General features: G+C 40.2%; 1 protein-coding gene across 1 annotated transcript in view; it reads right to left on the reverse strand.

The window, feature by feature from the left end:
• Positions 1 to 1,138: 1,138 nt before the first annotated feature.
• map4k1 (mitogen-activated protein kinase kinase kinase kinase 1) overlaps positions 1,139 to 24,289 on the reverse strand; it is a 44,517-nt gene continuing 21,366 nt past the window's right edge. The window contains exons 5-32 of the mRNA XM_028574024.1: positions 23,801 to 23,856; positions 23,594 to 23,641; positions 21,941 to 21,983; positions 19,712 to 19,784; positions 18,090 to 18,221; positions 17,693 to 17,755; positions 17,257 to 17,338; positions 16,650 to 16,766; positions 16,070 to 16,145; positions 15,897 to 15,949; positions 15,557 to 15,603; positions 15,433 to 15,477; positions 14,836 to 14,856; positions 14,701 to 14,746; positions 13,267 to 13,420; positions 11,551 to 11,651; positions 11,025 to 11,129; positions 10,596 to 10,698; positions 10,395 to 10,471; positions 9,328 to 9,388; positions 9,093 to 9,189; positions 8,912 to 8,970; positions 8,181 to 8,284; positions 4,877 to 5,054; positions 4,434 to 4,502; positions 4,126 to 4,218; positions 2,644 to 2,770; positions 1,139 to 1,719 (exon numbers count right to left, since the gene is read on the reverse strand). Of these exons, the coding sequence (XP_028429825.1) occupies positions 1,623 to 1,719; positions 2,644 to 2,770; positions 4,126 to 4,218; positions 4,434 to 4,502; positions 4,877 to 5,054; positions 8,181 to 8,284; positions 8,912 to 8,970; positions 9,093 to 9,189; positions 9,328 to 9,388; positions 10,395 to 10,471; positions 10,596 to 10,698; positions 11,025 to 11,129; positions 11,551 to 11,651; positions 13,267 to 13,420; positions 14,701 to 14,746; positions 14,836 to 14,856; positions 15,433 to 15,477; positions 15,557 to 15,603; positions 15,897 to 15,949; positions 16,070 to 16,145; positions 16,650 to 16,766; positions 17,257 to 17,338; positions 17,693 to 17,755; positions 18,090 to 18,221; positions 19,712 to 19,784; positions 21,941 to 21,983; positions 23,594 to 23,641; positions 23,801 to 23,856 (2,327 nt within the window). The 3' untranslated portion in view covers positions 1,139 to 1,622. The remainder of the gene's footprint in view (positions 1,720 to 2,643; positions 2,771 to 4,125; positions 4,219 to 4,433; positions 4,503 to 4,876; positions 5,055 to 8,180; positions 8,285 to 8,911; positions 8,971 to 9,092; positions 9,190 to 9,327; positions 9,389 to 10,394; positions 10,472 to 10,595; positions 10,699 to 11,024; positions 11,130 to 11,550; positions 11,652 to 13,266; positions 13,421 to 14,700; positions 14,747 to 14,835; positions 14,857 to 15,432; positions 15,478 to 15,556; positions 15,604 to 15,896; positions 15,950 to 16,069; positions 16,146 to 16,649; positions 16,767 to 17,256; positions 17,339 to 17,692; positions 17,756 to 18,089; positions 18,222 to 19,711; positions 19,785 to 21,940; positions 21,984 to 23,593; positions 23,642 to 23,800; positions 23,857 to 24,289) is intronic.

A 24,289-nucleotide genomic window follows, 5' to 3' on the forward strand; every position in this document is an offset into this window, starting at 1 on the left:
CTGGAAACGATCAAAACAGTTCTGTCAATCAAGTAAGTGTTAAATCGGCTAATCATTTCAGCTGTAGGCTACTTGTAGGCCTTCATATTATTGGGTAGTTTAGTTTATAATAAAACATCTTATTTTATAAATTACATGTGTTTTGTGTACCAAAAAAATCTCAATTTGTAAACTGACTAGTAACTAAAGCTGTCAAGATTAATGTAGTGAAGTAAAAAAGTACAATATTTCTCTCTGAACTGCCGTGGAGTAGAATAAGAAAGTGGCATCAAAAGAAAAGACTCAAGTACTTCAAATTTGTACTTATAAGTACAGCACTTGAGTAAATGTACTTAGTTATTCACCACTGCTGCCCAGTGACACCCAACAGGACCACATGATGTATGGTCAAGAAAAACAAGCACAAAACATTTTACTGCACAATGTTAAGTAGGCCTACATTTACAATACTGATATACTTAGCCACTAAGTTTTTGTTGGTACATCTTTAAAATGTAAAATTACTCGAGCATGTTCTTATGAAAAGAGATAAGTGCCACCAGATATGTCTTGATTTGAATTGCAGAAACAGGACATTGTCCTGTTCATATTCATCTGTTAAATATTTAAAAGATATTGCTGCCCCGGAGAAAATTAATTCAAATAAAAACAAATTATGCACAACCTAAAATGGAACGCAATGGCTTGAAATGAGATGCAAATATTATTATAATTTCCAGTATTTGCGTGACAACAAAAAGCAAAGAAAAACGGATTATGTGCGCCTTGAAATAGGATTGGTAACTATTTTTTCCTATTGTTCTGACACCACATGAATACTGCACAAATGCTTTGCAATGTTAACAAAAGTGAAAGGAAATGTGTGTATCTGCCCTGTGACTCAGATCCACTCCAAAATTGAATGGATTCTTCCTCGGCCCATGCTACACCCTTCCACCAAGTTTCATGACAACCAGTCATATAGTTTTTCTGTAATCTTGCTGACAAACTAACAAACAGACAAACCGAGCATATGTCAATAATCATATCCTCCTTAGCGGAGGTAATAACTTTCACCTCTCATTTACCATTTCTGCTCCAAGATCAGTAAAGTTCACTTCATCTTTTGTTAATTCATTTTATTACAGTGTAACGGCAGTGAGAAGTGTGTATATCTGAAATACAGACCTAGGTTACAAACTACACAGGCCATCCAGTCCTTTATGCTTGTATGTGGCATATTCTGGAAGCCACATTTTTCATTCCCTGCAGGCAGCTGCTGTTGCTGTGATCAACTGAGATACTCCTCTTAAGTATGAGAGGAGGACCTTCCTTCACTGTTTGTTTAGGGTTTTCTCATGTGTCTGAATACTGGAGGTTGTTCTGGATCTCACACGTTGAAATCAGCATAAATAAGAGCGGACTTTCCCAGATTGGAAGCAACAACACAACAATCCTCTTGGGTCAGCATGAATTTGCAACATCCTGCACATCACTTCTTTCTGACATACTGTATCTCCTCTTCTCCCATTAGAAAATAAAACACTGTGGCGTCCATGATCCCTCAGAGTTAATGATGGAAGTTCTGCATGGAGGCATTAGTGGGAGTTTCCCATGATGCCCTATGCCAGCAGACATGAGAGTCAGGGCAGCATGACATAGTTCTCAGCAATTTCCAGGACGTACAGGTTGGACAGCCCCACCGGGTCATCGGTCGAACGCGTCTCCAAGACGACCATCCTGCAGTGAGAAAGTTAGGGAGGTCAGAGGATGTCGAGCACTGATACAACCTGCATAAACTTCATGCAAATGTAAGTTATGATTGGATAGGGTGACGTGAATGTTTCTGTCCACGACGCAAATCTAGAATACAGGGTTACCACACATTTTAATGGACAACATTTAAAACCTTTTCATGACTTTTCAAGGACCATTAATACAATTTCCATGACTATTCACAATGGATAACCCAAACAGAACTGTATAGTATAGATTACTCTAAATGTTAATCATTGTGTAAAAATAAATAGCAACCTTAATCAATGTCCAACAGTTGTTAATGGTTGTTAAATTTGAAATGGATTTGATTATAAACTCTTTTCTGGATGCAAGTCTAAAAAACAATGCGGCAACAAGTATGTAGCCTACATACCACATACTATTTCATGGCTCTCTAATGGCCGATACGAGCTAATAAGTCGGCAGTAGCAACGGAAGGCACTGAACAGTAGGGGTGTGAATCTTCACTGGTCTTACGATTCGATTATGATTATCCTGTCAACGCTTCGGTTGACAGGAAGCGTTGATAGCGGTGATATCACGATGCATCCCAATGCGTCACCTTCTCAATATTATTATATATTGCTACACATGGTTTTCATCAACAAATTCAAGCAGTCGTATTTATATGAATTCCCCTTTTTATTGTTTCTGCTCTTAAAAAAGACAATTTCTGAATGTAGCGGAGTCTGAACACAGCAGACAAAAGAAGCAACAACCGGAAAATCAATAAGTAACATCAGTAGGCTGTAATCGATTATGATCTGAATGGGCCACGTCCGCATCGCGATGCATCGATGCAGTGATTCATTTCAACACCCCTAATGAAAAGAAAAATAATCGGTAAACACGAACACCACAGCAAAGAGTGACGAGGTGCCGTACCTGTCGGACTGCACCAGTCGGTAGATCTTTCTGGGGTCGGTGGTTTCCTCCAGCATCTCGGTAAAACTTTGTCTTATCCTCTGCCAGCCGTGACGCCACACTGCCAGCAGCGTCTCCTCAAAATACACTGGACCGGACAGACACACAGTAAATGGTGACTTTTAATCATCTACAATTTTAACCATCACTGGTTTGCAGTGGTGGAAGAAGTATTCAGATCATTCACTTAAGTAAAAGTACCAATACCACACTGTGAAAATACAGCACTACAAGTAAAAGTCTTGCATTCAAAACCTTATTTTACCCTATTATTAGTATTCATTGTGCAGCAGGGCTTTAAATTGACACCCGCCAGCCAACCCGTAACATTGTAAAGTTACTAGCCAATTTGGCTGGTGATCAATGTAGCGAATAACACTGCGTCTGTTTGAATCGGCCCGGTTGCCAGATTGGTCTGTTTTCCGCCAAGAAATTTGGGCGGTTTTGTGTGTATTTGGCTTGGAAACGTAATCTTTATCTGGCAGCACTGCTTGTAGTACTGATCCTACATTTCCCATGAACGCTATGTTGTGACGTTTCGTATAACCGGTGGCTACGTGCCTCGTGTGTGCAGTATTGATTACGAACTACGCTGAACCGGATAAGACTTTAATGTATATCTGCCATCGACCCAAATAAAAAAACAATTGAGAGAAACATGGATGCTTAAATAACTTCAGTGGCACTCATTATCTGGTTTAAATTCCTTGGAATATCTTCAATATGCCCCTAAATAATGGAAGGGAGGATCTGAATTTGGCTAGTGGAGAATCTGAATAGCTGGTAACTTTAAAAATCTACTAGCGATGTTGGCTGGTGATCAAAAAAGCCCTGTTGTGCAGTAAAATGTTCCTTGTTTTCCTATTATATCTGATGTTTGTGGATTAATATTCCTGCTGCATTAATGTGTATGTTGCATTTTATGGCTGTAGATGTTTAAGGTTGTGCTCCTTTATATACTGTTGGGTAGTTTAATCTACAGTAATGCATCATATTCTAAAGGGATCATCATATGTTTGTAGCATCGCTGTCCTGTGAGAACCACGTATCTCTAAAAAGTTTTAAAACTTTTCATGGTGTCAGAAAAACTGTTTTCAGCTTTGTGACGATGCATTTTCCAGCTGATCTGAGAGGCTTTTTAAACACTTTATTTAGATTAAGAAGTAGGAGAACTTTCTCAAAGCGTAAAGGAACACTTCATCCTTTAGTTTATCATAAACATTCAACATCAACAGATCTGGAGATACATGGTTTTCACTGGACAGGAAGGGGATGAAAAACTGTCATCTGTATTTATGAATATCTACCTCTGAGATGTAGTGGAGTAAAGTAGCAGAAATAGTCAGGTAAATTGCCTAAAATGTTAATTACAATTTTTACTTAGGCACTAAGGCCCAGTACTTGAGTAAATGTTACTGCTGGTTTGTCGCTGGATGTTCTCACCTATAGACTCAACATCGTGAGAGAAGGTGGTCTCATGTGTCAGAGGCCTGTTGCTCTTCAGCTCCCCCTCCAGACCGACTATATGTACCGACTCTGTGGAGGAGAGAGGCTTAGTGCTGGAATACCACAGACAGACGGATGCAGTCGAACTAGACAGAACATAATGAAGATTTTACACACGCTACTATAGTCCTATCATCACAGTTATGGGCAGAGCTGAAGGGAGTATTTTCGACACCTTAGCCACAGACGGAAACCCCAAACAATGTTAGGTCTGCTAGGTACAGACTTTAAAAGGAATTACTTACTTTCTATGAGGACGAGCAGGGAGTTGCTGTCCAACTGGTTTACTTGAACTACATTTGGGCAAGGTCTCTCTGCAAGGACACACACACACACACACACACACACACACACACACACACACACACACACACACACACACACAATCCAAAATTGGACCACTTTTACTCTGATTCTGGCTCTGACCATTGATGTTAAACTCAACAAATGAAATTATTTCTGCCGCCTAGAAAGGTTTTAGCTAGGCGTGCTATGTTTACATAGCTAAAACTACAATCTGTTGGTAGATTAGGACAGAATGAAAGCCTCACACTTTAAGGTAAAGAGAGAGAGACATTTAAAGGATTTATTAAATGCGGAACATATGCCGCGAAATTAGATCCTTTTGTTCGTAGCTACTGCACTCTAAAGCCCTTATAATGGACGTAATAATGCAGGATCAACCTACCCAGGCCAGAGTTGGTGAACCAGGACGTGTTGGAGTTCAGGTTGATGTATTCCACAGTGACGGGCACGTTGGGGCTGGACCCCCGAGAGACGCCGATACACACCAGCGGGTACTCCTGCTGGGGCACCACCACCATCTCAAACACCCGCAGAGGGTTGGGCAGGGGGAAGTCAAAATGCTGCAAAGCACAGAAGTCCACAGTTAAATTTCCTTTGGAATATCTTTGTGTGGATTTTATCTCGCATAGGGCAGCAAGCAAAGCAGATTGTTTTGTTTAAACCTGCAATCTTTAAAGATGCAGTAGGTAAGTCTTATAAAAGTAACTTTCTGTCATATTTGCTGAAACTGACCCTATGTTCCAGTAGAACTACATGAATTATGTAATATAAAAAAATCCAGCTCCTCTGGCACCACCTACAGCCTGTAGTGCGATTGGCAAAATCCCACCGCTCCCGGTTGATTTTCTCCAATCAGGGCCACAGGGGGTGTCTGTCTGCCTGTCAATCACTGCTCAGGAACGTACACGCATATAATAGGATTCTCCCCTTCCCCGTGCACGAGCTGCAGAAAAGTTTCCCAAAACTCCGGTGGTGAAGTGGCTTTTCAGAGGTGGCGTGAGCTCCGGGAACGATGCAGACGTGGCCACATTTCTTCTAGACCGGTAACATAATTACCATGAATGATTTATTTTTCACTTGGTTATTAGTAGTCAAAAGTCCACAAAGCTACGTTGGTGAGGATGATAGTAACGTTTGCACAGTGGTCGGTCTGATATGATGCTGAAATGGCTAACAGTAGCCTGATAGTTAGCATTGTTTTACTGTTGGTGAGTAAAGTTAACCTTGTGTTAGTGTTTAGTTATTGAAAATGTTGTCCGACATGCCGGCAGTTCTGTCAAACTCCTTTGTGTGGGAGGGGCTTAGGAGACGGTTTGGACTTTGGTGGGGGGAGGGATTGAGAAGTTGTCGATGTTCAAATTTGTTGGCAAAGTCCTGGATCGTCACAATCCTACCTACAGCAGCTTTAACTGAGGGTCTTTTCTCAAAAGCAAAAGGTCTAAAGCCAACTCTTAAATTTAATAGGAGGCCATAAAATGCTTTATTTCCCTGCCAGCAGTCATTTTATGAGCTAATGTTAGTGTTAACAGCCCAATAAAAATAGTAATAACTCAAAGACAAGGATAAGCTCATGGCATTGCACGATACATTCCAAGCTTTAGTGCTGCAAAACATTTTGAACTTAATAATAATAATAATAATAATAATAATAATAATACAGTCTTTGATTGTAATACAATTATACATGAAAATGCATTTTGACACATCGTACGGAGGCCTTGAGAGCTCAACGTGCTGCAAGTAGCACAACACAACAAAGGAAACTGTTTCCAGGTCCTGGTCTCATGAAATGTCTTCGAAATAACATGCCAATTTAAGCCATTTTGTGCGTTATTACAACACATTTTATGCTTTCCACGTGTCATTCCACGCCATGTAGTCGCACCGGGCTTTCAACTGTAAACACATCTGTGGCAAAATTAGACGGCCAGAGCAACTGACCCGGAAGTGAGGTGAAAAAAAGAGCGAGAAGTCTGCATATAGAGGGAGTCAGGGTGGTGGAAAGGTCCAACCAACACAGGACTTTCACCCAGGAGACCGCTGAACGTGACTTTTTACGTTGGGTACTTCATTTACGTTCGTAACTTAATTTCCTTAACAAACATATTTTTTTTAAACCCAAACCACAATGTTTTCCTAAACCTAACAAAGTAAATTTCTAGCCTAAACATAAGTTTATAAATGTAATAACGTGTTTAAAGCTGCAACGTTAAGGATTCCTGATCAAAGCGTCCTTATGTGACGAGTTGGGAGTGAAAACGAGGCTTTAATGACACGAGAAAAGCTAAACATGTGTCGTGATAACACGCAAAAAGTGCCGTGCTATTAATACGCTTTCCCAAGAGATCATGCTGATCATTGATATATTAATATGTGAGCGGTAATTTAATATTGTCTTTGGTTGAAGTGGAGCTAATTTTAACAACATCCTACTTTTGGTAATTTAATCTGACTCTTTGAGTCACTGTATATTCCTGATATCTATGAAATTATTGTATGTAGAATTGCAATTGAATTGGGACGTTGATTGTCTGGATACGTGTCAAATGCTGCACAAAATTGACTAGTACTGTAGAGAACAGTCATCTTAAAAGAATGTCTGTTCTTGGGCAAAATCACATACACATAGTGATACACACACACAGACACACAGAGCACTGACACTTGAGGGTGTGGAGGCAGTTAGACTGGGTTGAAATAGTTTGAATTCCTCTGTAAAGTAACCTGACACCATCCTTGTAAATGAGTGAACGATACCCGGGGGGGTAGGGAGAGCGGGAAATCTCTTTTCAGGGTGTCGTCCCCTACCATTGGATGGATTGAGTGCCAAGAAGCTGGGACCAGCCTGGGACCAGCCTTTGCACCAACCAGGAAGCGCCAAAGTTTAAACCACGGCAGCCTCCCGCCTTAGTATTAACCAATCACAATAGCATGCACATTTTCATATATTGAGCTGTGACTTTTGAACTGCATTCTTTTTGGGGCGAGAAGAGACAGAGAAACAGCAATCTGCTGACTGTGGATTCTCAAACGGGAAAGATCCTTGTATACAAGTTACTATTATTATTTCAGCTTTAATAAACCACCCTAAATGAGAGAAGTTGTTTGTCTTCTGTCCTAACTGACCAAGTGGACCGCGTCTAAGAGACACGTGTGTTGACTGAGAGATACTCCCAGTGATTGTCTATTGTCCCACACCTGGGAACACAGAATGGGAGGGGCGAAATGTTTTTACGTAAGCCCGGTTGTGTTTGTTGTTGGAAATACTTGATAAAGGTCCGGAGGGACCGAAACGTTAGTTTTTTGTAAATAAACGGTGAAGCTATAGCAAGAGCAAAGTGCGGGATTTGTTCCTTTGTTTCCAAGGTAATTAAATCTGGTACAATGGATTATATTTTATAAACTGATGATATTTTTTCAGTAAAATCTTATTTTGTAATTGAACCATAGCTTATTAAAATAAATGTAGTGAAGTGAACAGTAGAATAAAATGGAAATAGTCAAGTACAAGTACCTCAAAATTATACTAGTTCAGCACTTGAGTAAATGTGTTTGATGTATCCATCATAACATGTATATAGATGTCACCGATTGGCCTAAATGAGCTGGTTCACTTCTACCTTCTTAAAATTTCAGAGCACGGAATGATCTTTTTTAAAAAAAATCCAAGTTTTTTATACACATACCTTAATGAGCATGAACTTGTGCATGGGCTCGTACCACTGCAGCAGCACAACGCTGGACTCCAGACCACAGCACAGGAATACGCAGCCTCGCTGCACGTTTTCTGCTGCAAGAGACAAGTCTTAGTTGGTATATCTCCCCGAACCAATCGACACAGTCTACTGTACAGGAATCTGCCTCGTTTATATAGTTTAAAGCAACACCCAAGCACTTTTCCTCTTCGCCCCCCCCCCTACAGGTTGGAAGTGGAATTGTCCATTACCGCTGTCCGCTACCACTACAGAGCCACAACCCGATCTGGCAAACTTGCATAGCGCGGTTATAGCCGATCGAGGGCCGCAAAGCGAATGCAACAGTGCCATTCATCCTGTTACGAGTTGATGAACCACTGAAACAATTTTGAAAACATTATTTTAAGGTACAAAAGAATCTTTGGTGTTACTTTAAATTCTCAATAATTTATATACCTCAAATGCAGAGGGTACACTTTCTTTAACATTGCGAGACATCGCTGCATTTATGCGGTGTTGGAATAATTGGGAAAAAAATGAATTCCCGACTGGGAAAATTCAAACTGCTATGTGTATTTGGGATCGGCCTTTATTTAACTACTGGCCTTTAATTGAGAAAATACAATAGTTTAAATCAGTGTGCAGCTAATATGTCTCTGCACAGGCATATAAACTATCACACTTTCTTGTTGCTGTGGCCATGATTCAGTATTTTGCCTCACCAACTGCGCAGGTCTTGCAGCCTTTGGTATCAGGTACTTTAGACGTCACTGCACATTTCCTGAAGACAAAATATGTATATAAACATTTATATATAGTGTAGTTTTTACCTGGCATGAGCAAATGTGTTGTTTTTTTTGGGACAAATTGTCTAATTTAACCAGAGAGAGAGAGTTGTGTCACCTTGGTAACAGTCTGTGAGTCGAAACCATCCTCTGGTCTTTCCGAGCCTGATCGTACAACTCCTTCAGCGAATGGGAGTAAAGCTGTGATGATTTACCTGTGAACACAGAGTCAGACGCATTCTTTTAAATGTTCTACAAAAAGGTCTTTTATCTTCTTTCTTTTTTTTCCAGGAAGCTCCCAGAGAACAGAGCCACACAACTAAATGAGGATCCAAGTCTTATTTCTTATTTACCTGACACAGACATGAGGACGTTATGAATGGTGTAGACCCAGGTACACTTCCCTGGATACAACTGAAAGAGAAAAAGAAGACATCCGTTCAGTCATGGCTTCCTTACTTCCTTCTTTCAAAAGCACTTTAATTACTTTTCAAGCTTTTTGTTGCAACAGTTCTCTGAAGTGTGACCTAATTTAATCTGTCAGACCAGTGTCAGAAGAAGTATTCAGATCCTGTACTTAAGAAAAAGGAAGTATTATCAGCAAAATGTACTAAAAGTATTAAAAAGTTAAGGTACTCATTGTGCAGTAAAATGTTCCCCGTTAGTGTTTCCCTGTTATAGCTGATGTTTCTGGATTGATATTCCTGCTGCATTCATGTGTATGTTGCATTTTACTGCTGTAGATGTTTACGGTTGTGCTCATTTTAACTCCTGTATATACTGTTGGGTAGTTTAATCTACAGAAGTGCATAATATTCTATAAGATCATCACATGTTTGTAGCGTCGCTGTCCTGTGAGAACCACGTATCTCTAAAATGTTTTACAACTTTTTACGGTGTCAGAAAAACAGCTCCGTTTTCAGCTTTGTGACGACGCATTTTCCATCTGATCCGAGAGGATTTTTAAAGACTTTATTTAGATTAAGAAGAAGTTAGATTCTCAACACATAAAGGAACACGTCATCCTTCAGTTTATCACAAACATTCAACATCAACATATCTGGAGATACATGGTTTTCACTGGACAGGGAGGGGATACAAAAAACTGTCATCTTAAAGGTAACTAAAGCTGTCGGACAAATGTAGTGGAGTAGAAAGTACAATATTTACCTCTGAGATGTAGTGGAGTACAAGAATAAAGTAGCATAAAATGGAAATGCTCAAGTAAAGTACAAGTACCTTGAATGTGTACTTAAGTTAAGTAGTGTACTTGAAAAAGGAAGAAAAGGTTGGCCACTCAACACTACCAATAACTAATACAGACCCCTTATGACCATCTCTAGACATCCCACCTGCTATTAAGCCAACAGTTAGTAAATCATTGATGTAGCTCTGTGTATTAATTAGATAAAAGTCCTACCAGCTCCATCGTGGCCTCTGAGCCGCTGAGGTTGAGGGTGTAAATCCCTTCCTCTGCCCCCAGGATCAGATGCTGGTCTGAGGGAGAGACAGAGGGGAAACATAGACTGGTCAGACAGATAAAAGACGAGAGAGAGAGAGAGAGAGATAGAGAGAGAGAGCAGAGAATGGACTGTGCACTTCATTCGGTGGCTGATACAACCTTTGGTAGCTGGGTTCTCCCAGGTGGTGGAGCAGTTGATTTTAAGAGGGCAGCCATGGAAGATCTTTTTAAAGTACACCTGGACGGTGAGAGAGAAGAGAATTCAATTATTTATTTTGTCCCCAGTGATACAACTTCATAAAGTCTCAGACCAGAATGATTGTATTTATCTGCTTAATCCTCTCATGAGTCTATATCCACAACGTTCCACTTCCCGGATTTCTCCGGTGCTGCCAGAAATTCTGCCGGATTTCACTCTTTTCGGGCCAGATACCCGTCACCTTCCTCTTTCTTTGTGTTGTAATTCTATCTATCTATCTATCTATCTATCTATCTATCTATCTATCTATCTATCTATCTATGGTGCCTGCTGAGTTTAAATGGTGGATAGTTTCTCTCCACATAAGAAACATCAAACACATCTCAGACACTCAGCTGCGGAGTTGATATGAAGGGAGGACAACTTCTGGAAAAGACACAAAAGAAACTCACAGGACGTTTCTTCATGACGGGGCTGGCGCACTCAGCAGGGTCCTGAGAACAAAAAGGAAGAGCTCATGTTGAGTGTGACAGAGAGAAGATAATCAACGAGGAAATGGAAAGATCTTATTATCTACATTGGAATATAAACTACTGTAAATCTTAACCACAAAATCAAATAATTTACCAAAAACCAAAGAGTAGTTCTGTCAATCGATTCATCGTCTCAGCTGTACATGAAAACATCATATTGTCGAAGTTCTTTGTGTGTTTTGTGTGCAAAAATATGAATCTACAAAGTAACTTCAGCTGTCAGATAAATGTAAGAAAAAAAGTACAATATTTTCCTCTGAGATGTAATGGAGTAGAAGTATAAAGTGCCATGAAAACAAAAGACTCAAGTAAAGTACAAGTGTGTTAAAATTGTACTTGAGTACAGTACTTTGTAAGTAAATGTACTTAGTAGCAGCGTTACCTTTGATGTGGGTTGCCGTCTGCGGATTCCTTTAGGGGGGAGCTCAGGAGGAATCATGTCTGCGGGGTTGTCAGTTAACTGGGCAGGGCAGGACGCAGGGTCTGGATCACACACACACACACACACACACACACACACACACACACACACACACACACACACACACACACACACACACACACACACACACATACACACACAATAAGAAACTGTGTGATAGAATTTGCACTGCTTTGGTGTAGAAACGGACGTGTTTTTTCTGTTGTACAGTATAATAGAAATTAAGAGTGAATACTGGCTTAAATTTACAACGGTGCTCTTATGGCATTTTACCATTACATGGTACCTCCTCACCTCGCTCTACATGTCTTTTTTGGTTTTCTATTATAAAAAAATGTCCCTGGTACCTGCTAAGAGGTACTTTTTTTTAGTATCACCTCCGTGGAGGTTCCAAGCGAGTTGAGGCGATACCAAAAGGTGACGTGAGAACCTGCGGACTGCTGATTGGTTGGAGAGAATCGTCACTGATCACTGCGTCACCGTGCTAGCGAAAGACGGGGGTGTCCTGAACAAAACCGCCATTTTTAAATAGTTTAGCCAGCGGTGGGTTTTTTCGCTGCCTCCAGCTTCTTTTGAAACAAAATTTGTCTTCGAGACTCAAAAACAACACAGCTTCGACGTTCTGTGTGTGTTTGTCGCGTTGGGTCACGACTTGAGCTCTGTTACTACTGGTTTAGGGTGACCAGATGAGAATGGGTAAAATTCGGGACGAGGCACTTGGGGGTTAGGGGGGGTGAACATGAATTTGAAAACTCCGCACCAAAATGATTTATTTTTATTGGCTGCCTGCACGTGCACTTTCCCTGGCCTCATGGCTGCAACTTGCGCTCTCTTCATCTACTCTATAACATCAAAAGGGGACACAAAGGTTGTATTTTTTTGTAATTATATTATTTTGTAGGCCTACTATTATAGTATTTCACCCCAGACTGCTGCGTCCCTCAGCTGTGATGCCACCCCGTTGTCTCCCGACGGGGATGGAGGCTTTTATTTTGGAGACGAGGAGGACTTTCGGAACGCAGGCCTATTGGAAGTGTGTCGCAGGCAGAGTGCCCTGGACCATCTCCCGGACCGGGAGCTGGCCGCAGGACGACTCAATCACCATGAACAGTTTTTAATGTTCTATCAGACTAGAACTACTCGAGAGTCTGCTCTTGAGACTTTGCTCTAATTTTCGGGACAGTTAGGGCAGGATTCGGGATTCGGGACAACTGCTTGGATTTCGTGACTGTCCCGAATTTTTCGGTCACATCTGGTCACCCTATACTGGTTGCACGGTGTTCGTCGTTCGACTGATCATGACGTGTTCTGAAGATGGCGCCTGCCTGTATAAGCGAACGGTACTGTCTTTATAACCTATCTTTTATACGGATAATACTCCTTTAATATTGTATGTGGCGTTTTCTTTTGCGGGGTGCAAATGGTCCACCAAAAGAAGTTCCTTCCCGAGACTATTTTGCAGAGCCACCGTCACTGCGTCCGGAGCTTGAAGACGATTGTGATTGGTTTAAAGAAATTTTATTCTACTATCCAGGAGTGTATGCTTCTGTTGCCAGACCTTTCTCCGCAGGGTTGTGGGGACAGGTCTGGCAATGAGAGACTAATGTGTGCTAGAAAGTTTCCCACTATACTGTGTACGAAGGTGAGGCAGCTCACCTGAGTGCCGTGAGTATCGCGGCTGGGGCGTAGGTCGGACGTGCGTCCCGCTGGAGGTCCTGGTGAGAGGGGTGGGGGCGTACAGGGAGCAGGGTTTCCTCGCCCGGTCGTCTTCCCCAGCTATGCTTTCCTCTGAGCTGGTCCGAGCTTTGGGCTGAACAGACCGAAACATACCCACATGGTTAGTGTCTTTGGCATTTACATTTTCTTATCCTAAACAAGTTAACCCTCCTGCTGTCCTCGGGTCAAATTTGACCCATTTTCAAAGTTTCTATATCATAAATTTTGTTTTCTTTCAACCAAAGTGCCCAAATATAACATGAATGGTTCCAAAAAAATGTAAATGGTTTCACAGTCAGGGGCGTCGGACTGGGGGGAAAAAGGGGACTGAGTACCCAGGGCCCTCATGTGATGCTAGAATGAATAGCTGTGGATGTGGGGAGGGGCCCATAGAAAATGCCTTTCTTGCTACGCCCCTGTTCACAGTAACGTTATACTGACAAAACATTGACATACAGTATACCCGTCTGTGATTATCCACTCACACACATCTTCTGATCTTAACAATTAGTCAAAATAATTCATAATTTCTGCTTTTTTTAAACTCTGAAATTAGGTATAAAAGTTTGTTGACTATTGAATTCCAACAAGAAGTGTAAAACTAGTGTTAACAAGTTGGAATGAAGTTGGATAAGAAGATGTAACGCAGAATTGGGTGATAATTTATACTTTATGTTTCATAAACAGGTAACGTTAAAACAGACGGAGGACAACACAAGGGTTAATACTGTACATGACAGAGCAGGAAGTGGTGTGGTGTGTTCCAGGGAACTAAATGTGTGACCCACAATGCAACCTTTTTTTTCTCTTTTTGTTTAAACAGTCAACCTGTACATAATTGTTTTTGTATTTATTGTTAGTTTCCTTTTAATATGTTTATTAGTGGTATTAGTGGTTTATATGTATCCACCACCCACCAAGGCAAAATCCTTGTAAGTGTTACTTACTTGGCAATAAATTCTTTTCTGGTAACAGTAAATAAAAGGCGTTAAAATTAGCACAACCTTAAACATCTCCAGCAGTAAAATGCAACATTTTACTAAACAATCAGTACTTTTACCTTCATACTTTAAACACATTTTGCTGATAATACTTACATACATGTACTTAGTAAAGGTTTTGGATGCAGGACTTTTACTTGTAGTGCAGTAGTTTACATAGTGTGGTATTAGTACTTTTACTGACGTAAATCCACCACTGTCTATTACTAAAACAACAGAAAAGCTAAAAATTGCATGTAGAATGTCTTCGGCAATAGTTGTTAACACCTTACATTTGAAAGTTCAGCCTTTCCATGAATGCAATGGGTTTTTTTTCAGCCCTGTCGTCATAAACACACATGCATATAAAACCATGTTTTTTGTCGATAATCACCTTTGGAGGAAGTGGAGGCGGAGTTTCATCAGTTGGCATTATGAGTCTGTTGGCAGAGAGAGAGAGAGTCTTCTGTGTTAACGATACAGAAATACACATCAATACACACGTGAGTGTGTGTTTCTTCAGACTAACCTGGTGACTTGCATCGTAGGGCTGAGGAGGACAAAACACAGAGAGGATGTGTCAGTGCAATCTATTGAAGTTATACTGTGTATGATCGATTGGATTTAAGAGAAAAACATGAAGAAGTGACTGCTGGCAAAAAAAAGTCAAAGTCAGTGTTAATTAAAGCTGCAAGCAGCGATGATCGCAGCATGTCCAGGGTATATGCAGGATGCACAACATTTCATGTAAATCGGATGATGTGTGTTGGTTGTGGCTAGAAGGGATACAGCTATGCCGTTTCGGAGATGACAGTTAAGTTTAGGAGCCAAAACGACTAGTTAAGTTTAGGAAAAAGATCTTGGTTTAGATTAAAACTATCCCGAGGAAGGAACATGCATTTCCTGGGTGAAAGTATTAAAAATATGTTGTTGTATAACTGTAAGAGCCAATTAGTGGCCTTGGTATAAATAGGAACCAATCTTTGGTTTAAAAAATACAAAATAAGAACACAATTTACATATAATCATCTGTGCTAGTAAAGTATTCTACTCTAACTCTAACTAAAGACAGCAGGGTTTTAAAATGAAGCCTCATACGCTGTTGTGTTGTGTTGTGTTTTCTTACATATCCACATCGTCATAGTCGTCGTCCGAGTCCGTGTCCTGATCCCTGAGAGAGGAAACAGAAGTTAAATCTCACGATCAGCTATTTAATGTGACGCCACGTCCGTGACATGTGATCCAGTTACCTCGCTGGACTCTTGGTACTGCCGGTGGATCCCAGTGAAGGTCTTAACTGTGAAAAAACACAGGAACTTAGCAATATTTCTAAAAGAAGTTACAGCCAACCAGTACAAACTTATACATGTAGAAAAGTCCTCTATTTGTTGTATTCAATTTATATCCGCTGTTACTTTCTTTGTTGTTTAATATAGGGCCGATCGCCAAGACTTAAGAGAAATAAAAACAATTTCACTATTTGAAAGTGGGGGGGACAAACAGGATTTTGCAAAGTGGGGGGTGGGACATTACGCATATATGTTTGTATATGCACGGGTGTCCGCAACATTGAAAGTGTAATAAACTTACTGTTGTGTTTGGTGATTCTTTCTTCACAGGCCTCCGAGTGTAAATCTGTTCCACTGAGTGACCACAAGCAAAACAATTTAACACAAAGACACTTTCCATATTAACATTTCATTTCACTCTATTCTACATCATAAGGTTGTTCATATAGTTAAAGTGAGAGAGTGAATTCTTACAGCTAATGTCAGAGTTTGTCCTCTCTGCCTGGTTGTGCTTGTTGATAGACTGGATCCTCTTCAAAGATCCCGTCACCTGAAATCAACAAGAAGAAACCCATTATTAATCCGATCAGAGTCTGTGATCTCAGGTAGAAGAGGGAGTGGACACCTGGACCACCTGAATAGGGAAATATTTGAACTAATAGATATCAAAATATATATAACTTCCCCTTGTTGATTAGTTACATTAGGACAATTATTTTTGGTGTTACAAGTTTTCTGAAATGTTATGTTCAAATATGCAAATATGCACTAATAATTTGCATACATTTCGGATAAAGCTATGTTCACAATTCTGGTTTCATTTTGCCGACATATTAGAATCAAAGGTTTTTACTGGGGGAATTCTGGATTTTTTTTTATTATCACTTATAATATAAAAGCATCCAAAGAGCACCATGTCATGGGACCTTTAATAATTAATTTAAAATTAAAAGTCGAGTTGAAAAAAATGATGATCATGATTGGTGAAAATGTTATGAGAGCTTCATCTCAGTTTTTTTTTTTAAATAAAGTCAATAAAGAATGTGGTTAAGACCTCCATCTCGTCGTCCTCCGTCACCAGGCAGGATTTGAGTTTCTCAGGGTGTCGATACTTCTCCAGCAGGTCCAGGGTCAGCTCCTGGTTCAGGCCTTGCTGGGTCAAAAACATGTTCTGCAGAAGAGAGAGGGCGAGGTGTGGAGGAGACACAAAGGATGGAGAAGGAGACAACAGAAACAGTGAGTAGGCTCCAAGTAAAGAAAAAGCGTACAGGAAGCCAAGACTGATGTAGAAGACTGATATCCTCTTTCCTGTTCACGGATTGAGTTGCTATTATTTTACCTGATCGACAACTTTAAGTGTCTCCAGTCTGTCTGCCTTTGCTCTAGTTTAGTATTTAAACAAAGCATTTTTGCATTGATCACTGTGAGTGCGAGCTTTTGTTGGAGCCCGGGTTGTTAGAGCCCAGCTATAGTTTTTATATCAAAAATATATAAACTATAGCTGCTCTTGGATGTGTGATATCTCCCTCAAGACAGTTTGTGTACAAATCAGTGTTGCTACATTTTTAAAGTCATGCCAAAAAATAGTTAGATTTAGGTTGATTTGATTCAGAAATGACACCAAATAAAGCTGAACTGGAGCATATGTGAGCAGTACTGACTGAGAGCATCTTGGAGGCGCTGGGTCTCTTCTTCGGGTTCCTCACCAACATGGCCTTTACAAAGTTATAAAACATGGAGGACCTGCAGACAGGAGATATGTCGGTAGCATCTTGGAACATACAGTAACACACATATATAACAGACGCTTGTATTTAGATCCTAATGATCTGAGTATTAAAACCGCAATATTATTACAAACATCAACACAACTTGTTCAAATGTACATTTGTTGTTGGCCTGTCCAGACTCTGACTTTCTTTATCGGACCGTCTTCTTTCCTTTTTCAGATTACATTTTTTTATAAAGATTCACTGAGAAAACATCTGTTCACGGCTGGAAATATAAACGCAAGACCAACAGCAACAGCTTGATTGATACAATAGGAACCATTCGCTCCCATGATTTAATGGTTAAATATAATGCGTTTTTATTTACCATTTAGATTTGTCCTTCAGTTTAGGAGGCTGGTAGCCGCTCTTGGACATGAGGAACAGGACTCTGCAGGAAGAAACACAGTGTCACATCAGTGAGAATCTGTGAGTGTTTGTGTGCATGAATGTCACATATTTATGCACTGTCCTATAACAGATTCAATATGTAAGATGAACTAATAACTGCAGTGTGTTTTGTTTTACATCAGCAATGTGAAGAGCGGAAAGCTGTCAGACAAATGTAGTGAAGGAAATAAAAAGTCTCTGAGATGTACAGTAGTGGAGTAGAAGTTTAAAGTAGCAGAAAATGTAAAGTACAAGTTGTTCTAATGTGTTCTTAAGTACAGTACTTAAGTAAATGTCCTTATAACATTCAATCACAGGTGTACGTGTGTGTTTACCGCAGCGGGTGGACATCAAACAGGGGCGGCTGTAGTTCTGCCAGCTCGATGGCTGTTATGCCCACAGACCAGATGTCACAGAGTTCATTGTAGCCGCCTTTAATCTCCACTGCTGCCACCTCTGGCGCCATCCTGAGGACAGGAGGGGAACAGCAACAAGTGAAGAACTTTTTGTCAGAATCCACGACGTTCCACTTCCAGGATTGCTTCGGTGCCGACGGAAATTCTGCCGGATGACACTCTTTTTGGCCGGATGTCCGTTACCTTCCGCTTTCTTTGTGTTGGCATTCTAAACTCTGGTGGATTTCTGAGGACTATGGTTAACTGCTCCTCAGATCTCTGCAGGGTAAATCCAGACAGCTAGCTAGACTATCTGTCCAATCGGAGTTTTCTCTTGCACGACCCAAGGCTATTTTGCAGCGGCACCGTGGCTCTGTCCGGCACTTAGTGTGTGGACTAGCCAGACCCTCCAACGCAGCACTGTGGAGGAAGGTCTGGCAATGCAATACTAGAGGCAGATCTACTCTAAAGATAAATTGGGTCGAGTTGAAACCATAGACATAAAATGCCACTCACGCCACAGAAAATACTGAGCACCCACACGTGTCAGACTGCCAGTAGGCTACATTAATTTAAAATAAAACATTGCAGTTGGTGCTGAGTGGTCTGTCATAGTGTGATTGGTTATGTCGCTGTCTACTAGACAGGTGGCATTGATTCTTAATTTCCCACCAAGCTGATCGCGGTTACGTGTCAGTTAAACTTCTCATCTCCAATCCTATCTGTATTTGTGAGAAGTGGCGCTGTCCTGAGTTGAAAGATAGCCTTCTTTACGGCTTTATTATCAAGTTAATAGGCGTGTGTGTTGGTGTGGGCCGCTGTCCATTTTCTAAGGTTCTGAAATGCAAAAAATTTTTGACTACTTTTTTTTAAAAGGGCGTGCGCCCGTGAGCACCCACAGAGGAAAACATAAATCGGCGCCTATGATGGTTAGCATTGCTAAGCCTCTGTCCTGATTGACAGGTCGACGTTTAGCCACGCCCCTAAAACATCCCCTACTTTTTTGTCCATTTTAAAATAAATGGGACCATAATTTACATCATGCTGTATTGAAGAAGACTTCAAACTAGTGATTGAGACCATAAACTCATTATGAAAATGTTTACTGAGTTAATAAATCAAGTGAGAAGTAGGCTCATTTTCTCATTGACTTATATAGAAACTGACTTCTTTTTGGAGCAAGTGGAGTTCCCATCCCCCCTCCCCCCCACACTTCAACATTGGTTTCACTTTTCACACCCAGAAGCTTTGTCCATAAAAGTCCGAGTCACACACTACAGCCCAGTGAGAGGAAGAAGAGGAAGCTCATAATGAAGTGACGCAATTCTGCTTCTGACAACAAAAAAATATTCTAAATCATCTGGGTTAGCTTCAGCAGTAAAACTAATTGCCTCGTAAATGTTGCATAATGTTGTTCATTAGTTCATTTCATGCATGAAAAAGAAAAGTAGTCCTCCCAGCCGCCTGCAGTAATTTTGTCCTTAAATGTCCAGACGGAGGTGTTTTCAGGACCTGTAACATTAAAAGCTGAAGAGAGACTGATCTCTGGGTTTAGATCTCACCAATATGGCGTCCCGATGAAGGACATCCGCCGGGCCAGAGTGGCAGTGATCTGAGCCGAGATCCCAAAGTCAGCTACACAACAGAGGAAACAAAAAAATATAAAGGACAACCACTCATTCAGTTTTACAATATACTTAACAAGACAGATTTCTGCGAGTCTTGAGTGACTCTTTGTAAAAACAATCAAGGCTCTGAATACAAATAAATGTGCTTTGTATTTCTACTATCTACTTTGATTTCAGAATTACTGCACACTGTGACAACACCATCAAGCACGGCAGACATGAGCATTAACCCAATTCAAAAATAAATAAATAAGATTAATTGTTGTGTTTTTAATGCATGAGGGAATATCCAAATAGATTAAGCCTTAAAATCCTATTAGGAAAATGACAATGATAAGACTTCTGCTTGTAAATGAAACAACGTTCTGCAGCCGAATATTAAATGTTAGAATCAGACTAGAGCTGCAAAGATGAATCGATTTTTCTTTTCTTTTTTTAATTTTATTTAGAGTCTAATACGTACAACAAATTAGGAATTACAAAGACAAAACAAGCTTCAAACCCTCCACCCACCCCTACCACTCCCCCATGCATTCATACCACAATCACCACCACAATCAACCCCACATTCATAGTGTTTTTACAAGAAAGCAAAATATAAATAAAAAGAGGCACAAAGCAAACAAAATTAATAACAAAGAGAATGAAAAATTAACATATATCAATCCTCTAATTCAAGTAAACAGACATTCCATTTCTTTTCATGCTCAGTTATTCTGTTGTTATTTGCAGCTATAATTGTTTCTAGCATATGCTGATGATAAACTCTATTCTTAAAGTGTTTTATACATAAATTTGATATAGTTGAAGATGAATCGATTAATTGATTAGTTGTCAACTAATCTCCAACTATTTTGATAATCGATTAATTGGGTTGAGTAATTTTTTGTTATAAAAAAAAAAAAAAAAAAAAGAAAATGTATTGCAGCCTTTTAAGTGTGAATATTTTCTATTTTTTTCACTCCTCTGACAGTAAACTGAATATATTTGAGTTGTGGACAAAACAATACATTTAAAGACGTCATCTTGGGCTTTGGGAAACTGATCAAGATTTTTACCATTTTAAGACAATTTCAGCCCAGTTCAGACCAAATATTCGCGACGAGACCAGTTGAAACTTGAATCTTCTTGCAACGAGCCAGACTGCAGCGTTCTGAAAGCTGCCAGTTCACACCAATGCGATCATCTCATTATATAAACGCCTCGTTGAACTTCCGTTCTAACTTCTGACTTCCAGGCTTTTTTGTAGCTAGAGATATCATTTGTTCCATCTAAATAAGCATGTGGATAACGTTAGCGATAGTGGGAGGCTTGCTACAGTTGCATTTCTAGTGATCAATCGGCGAAAAACACGTTTTATTTCTCGGATTCTCTGCTGTGTTCTAGCGCCGCTGGGCGCTCCCTCTCTTCAGTCACTCTCCATCTCGCTTGGCCATATCACGTTACCATGCTTTCGGGCAGTCGTTGAGGCTTTGTCTAAAACTCTGCCATTTCAACCATCTGTTTGTAACATAAAAATGAAATGGATTATGGATCAATTCCTTTCTATAGTTTATAGCTGACTTTACCAGCTGACTTCTCTATTTGCTGTAGAAACACGAGACGTCTCTTAGATTCTAAAACCAGCCTCTGGAGACTCGACCAGCTGAGTCGCAACGACACCATCATCTGGTTTGAGTCCAGCTGAGACGGGCCGGTTCAGACCTCTGCAACCTTTCTCTGTGACGTTATAAAATGGTTTCGCGAATCTTTGGTCTGAACTGTGCTTTACAGACCAACCGACTAATCGTTTAATCGAGAAAATAATGGACAGGCTAATTGACAATGGAAATAATCTTTGTGGCAGCCCTAATTCAGACCACCACAAAATAGAGAGGACCATTTAAGTCCTTAAGTAAGATCCAAGAGATCATTTTATTGAGCGGTCCGCAAAGGCGTAACTTTGGGTTCAACATTGGGGGGGGATCGAGAATTTTGTAAGTTTTTTTGAACACTTCATTTTCTGCATTCTGGTGAATTTTTTACTTAGGTTTTTGGGGAGGGTTGCACTGGCCAGTTTGGATTATTGCGCCTATGCGTCTTTGATGTCAGTCATGCAGAGAGTGACTCATCTTCCCCACAGCGGTACAGCACAGAGCACACACAGTGCAAACATGCACCTACCCAGCCTGACCTCGCCCTGATCGTTGAGGAGGATGTTGGCACCCTGGAGGCGAGAGAGAGCGAGAGACACATCAACACAAACACAACCAGAGACGCATCTCATCATAAAAAACTCTCCTCTCGGTGATCTTTAACTGAACCCACACAGGATGGAGATCAAAAACCTGTTTACTAGTAGAACTAAAAGATAATTCGATGGACTGATTGTTGTAGTGTGCTAAGTATTTTCTTTCTCTATCTGCTCATTTTTGGCTGCACTACTGTCAGTAAGTATTCAGATCCTCAAGTAAAAAGACCACACTGTGAAAATTCTCCACTACAATTAAATGTCCTGCATTCAAAACCTTGATACTAGTAAATATATTAGGAGCAAAACTCACAGAAAAGTACTCAAAGTACTTATTGTGCAGTAAAATGTTCCCTTTCAGTGTTTTCCTGTTATATCTGATGTTTCTGGATTAATATTCCTGCTGCAATAATGTGTATGTCGCATTTCGCTGCTGTAGATGTTTAAAGCTCATTTACAGTATATACCTTTGGGTAGTTTAATCTACAGCAATATCATATTCTATAATCATCATATGTTTGTAGCATCGCTGTCCTGTGAGAACCACGTATCTCTAAACAGTTTTAAAGGTGCCCTGCCACATGTATTTCATTACTTTGTCGTAATGTCTGAAGTTCTACCATGGACTCTGTAACATTTTTTGTGGAAAAAATGCCTTGGTTACCTTGTTTCAAGCCATTCTAGCGTGGTATAGAAAGCCTGCATTAAGACTCAGCTCAATTTCTGCCAGTTCTCATTAATATTCAACAACCTAAGCTGTTTGAATCTGATTGGCTAACAGCTAGCCAATGAGAGCCTGGCTGTCAGCATCCTTTAAATATATAATCATAACACAAACACATATGGACCTAGCAGATTTAGCACGGTTTTGTGTGGCAGGGCACCTTTAGAACTTTTCATGGTGTCAGAAAAACAGCCCTGTTTTCAGCTTTATGATGATGCATTTTCCAGCAAAATAATTTTCTTCTCTTTCTCAACACATAAAGGAACACTTCATCCTTCAGCTTATCACAAACATTCAACATCAAAACATCTGGATGCATGGTTTTCACTGGACAGGAAGGGGATGAAAAACTGTCATCTGAAAAGTAACTAAAGCTATCAGACAAATGTAGTGTGTAGTTACATAAAATGGAAATACCCAAGTAAAGGACAAGTAGCTTAACTGTTTACTTACGTACAACACTTGAGCAAATGCACAGTGAGTTACATTCCACCGCTGGATTTCCTGTCTCATTTTCTAAATGATTTTTCCATCATAAAGTTATAAGATGAAAAGTCTGAGAGCTTTGACTTTAAAGATACTGGACAATAGAACACAAATATTGCCTATCAGCTGGTTCAATAAAAACATAAAGATGATTAATGTTCTGGATTACAAACAGGACAACCCTTAACCTAGGGCACGGTGTTTGCAATGTTCTTGTTTACATCTTACTATCTGCTGCTGCAGTGACCCACTTCCAACCACCACATTCCAGCAGCAAGCGTTAAGTTTCACAGACTGTAGTCTAACGTGCTTTTACCACAAATAAATAAAAGATACCAGTAAACAAGAATGTAGAATGAAAGTCAGACGTGTTTACCTTGATGTCTCTGTGGATTTTCTTCTGTGCATGCAGGTAGTCGAGGCCCTGGATAATGTAAATAAAAGATTTCACTTATTCATTTCAACTATTAAACCCATTTCAGAAATGAAGAGAAAACAAAGAATAAATGGAACAAAACAGTTGTTGTGCCTTGGACATCATTATCAACAGCTCCTTTAAAGTGAATTAATAAATAATAATTACCTTCAGCATCTCCCTGCAGATGTAGGCGATCTGTGGCTCAGACAGAGGACCAGTCACTGTGGAACACAATTTAATTTTAATAATTCAATACTAATAGTTTACAGCCTCCAGAGTACATTACTGTAAGTGATCAAGGTTCATTCGAAAATTCTCGCTTTGCGAGACCTTCGTCCACAGCGCTGCGTATGACGAGGATGGAAAGCTGAAAGCTGTTGCTCTGGTTTATTGGCATTTCTTTAAACCAATCACCATCATTTTGGGCGGCGCTAAGCACGGTGCTGCTGCAAAATCGCCTCGGGAAGCAACTTGTTTTGGTGGAACATGTATACGTTCAAAAGTAGTTTTAGTTGTGCGAGAGAAAACTCAGATTGGACAGACAGTCTAGCTAGCTGTCTGGATTTACCCTGCAGAGATCTGAGGAGCAGTTAACCATAGTCCTCACAAATCCACCGGAGGTTAGAACGCCAACACAAAGAAAGAGAAAAGTAA

Source organism: Perca flavescens, chromosome 3, assembly GCF_004354835.1.
Source record: "Perca flavescens isolate YP-PL-M2 chromosome 3, PFLA_1.0, whole genome shotgun sequence".
NCBI lineage: Eukaryota > Metazoa > Chordata > Actinopteri > Perciformes > Percidae > Perca > Perca flavescens.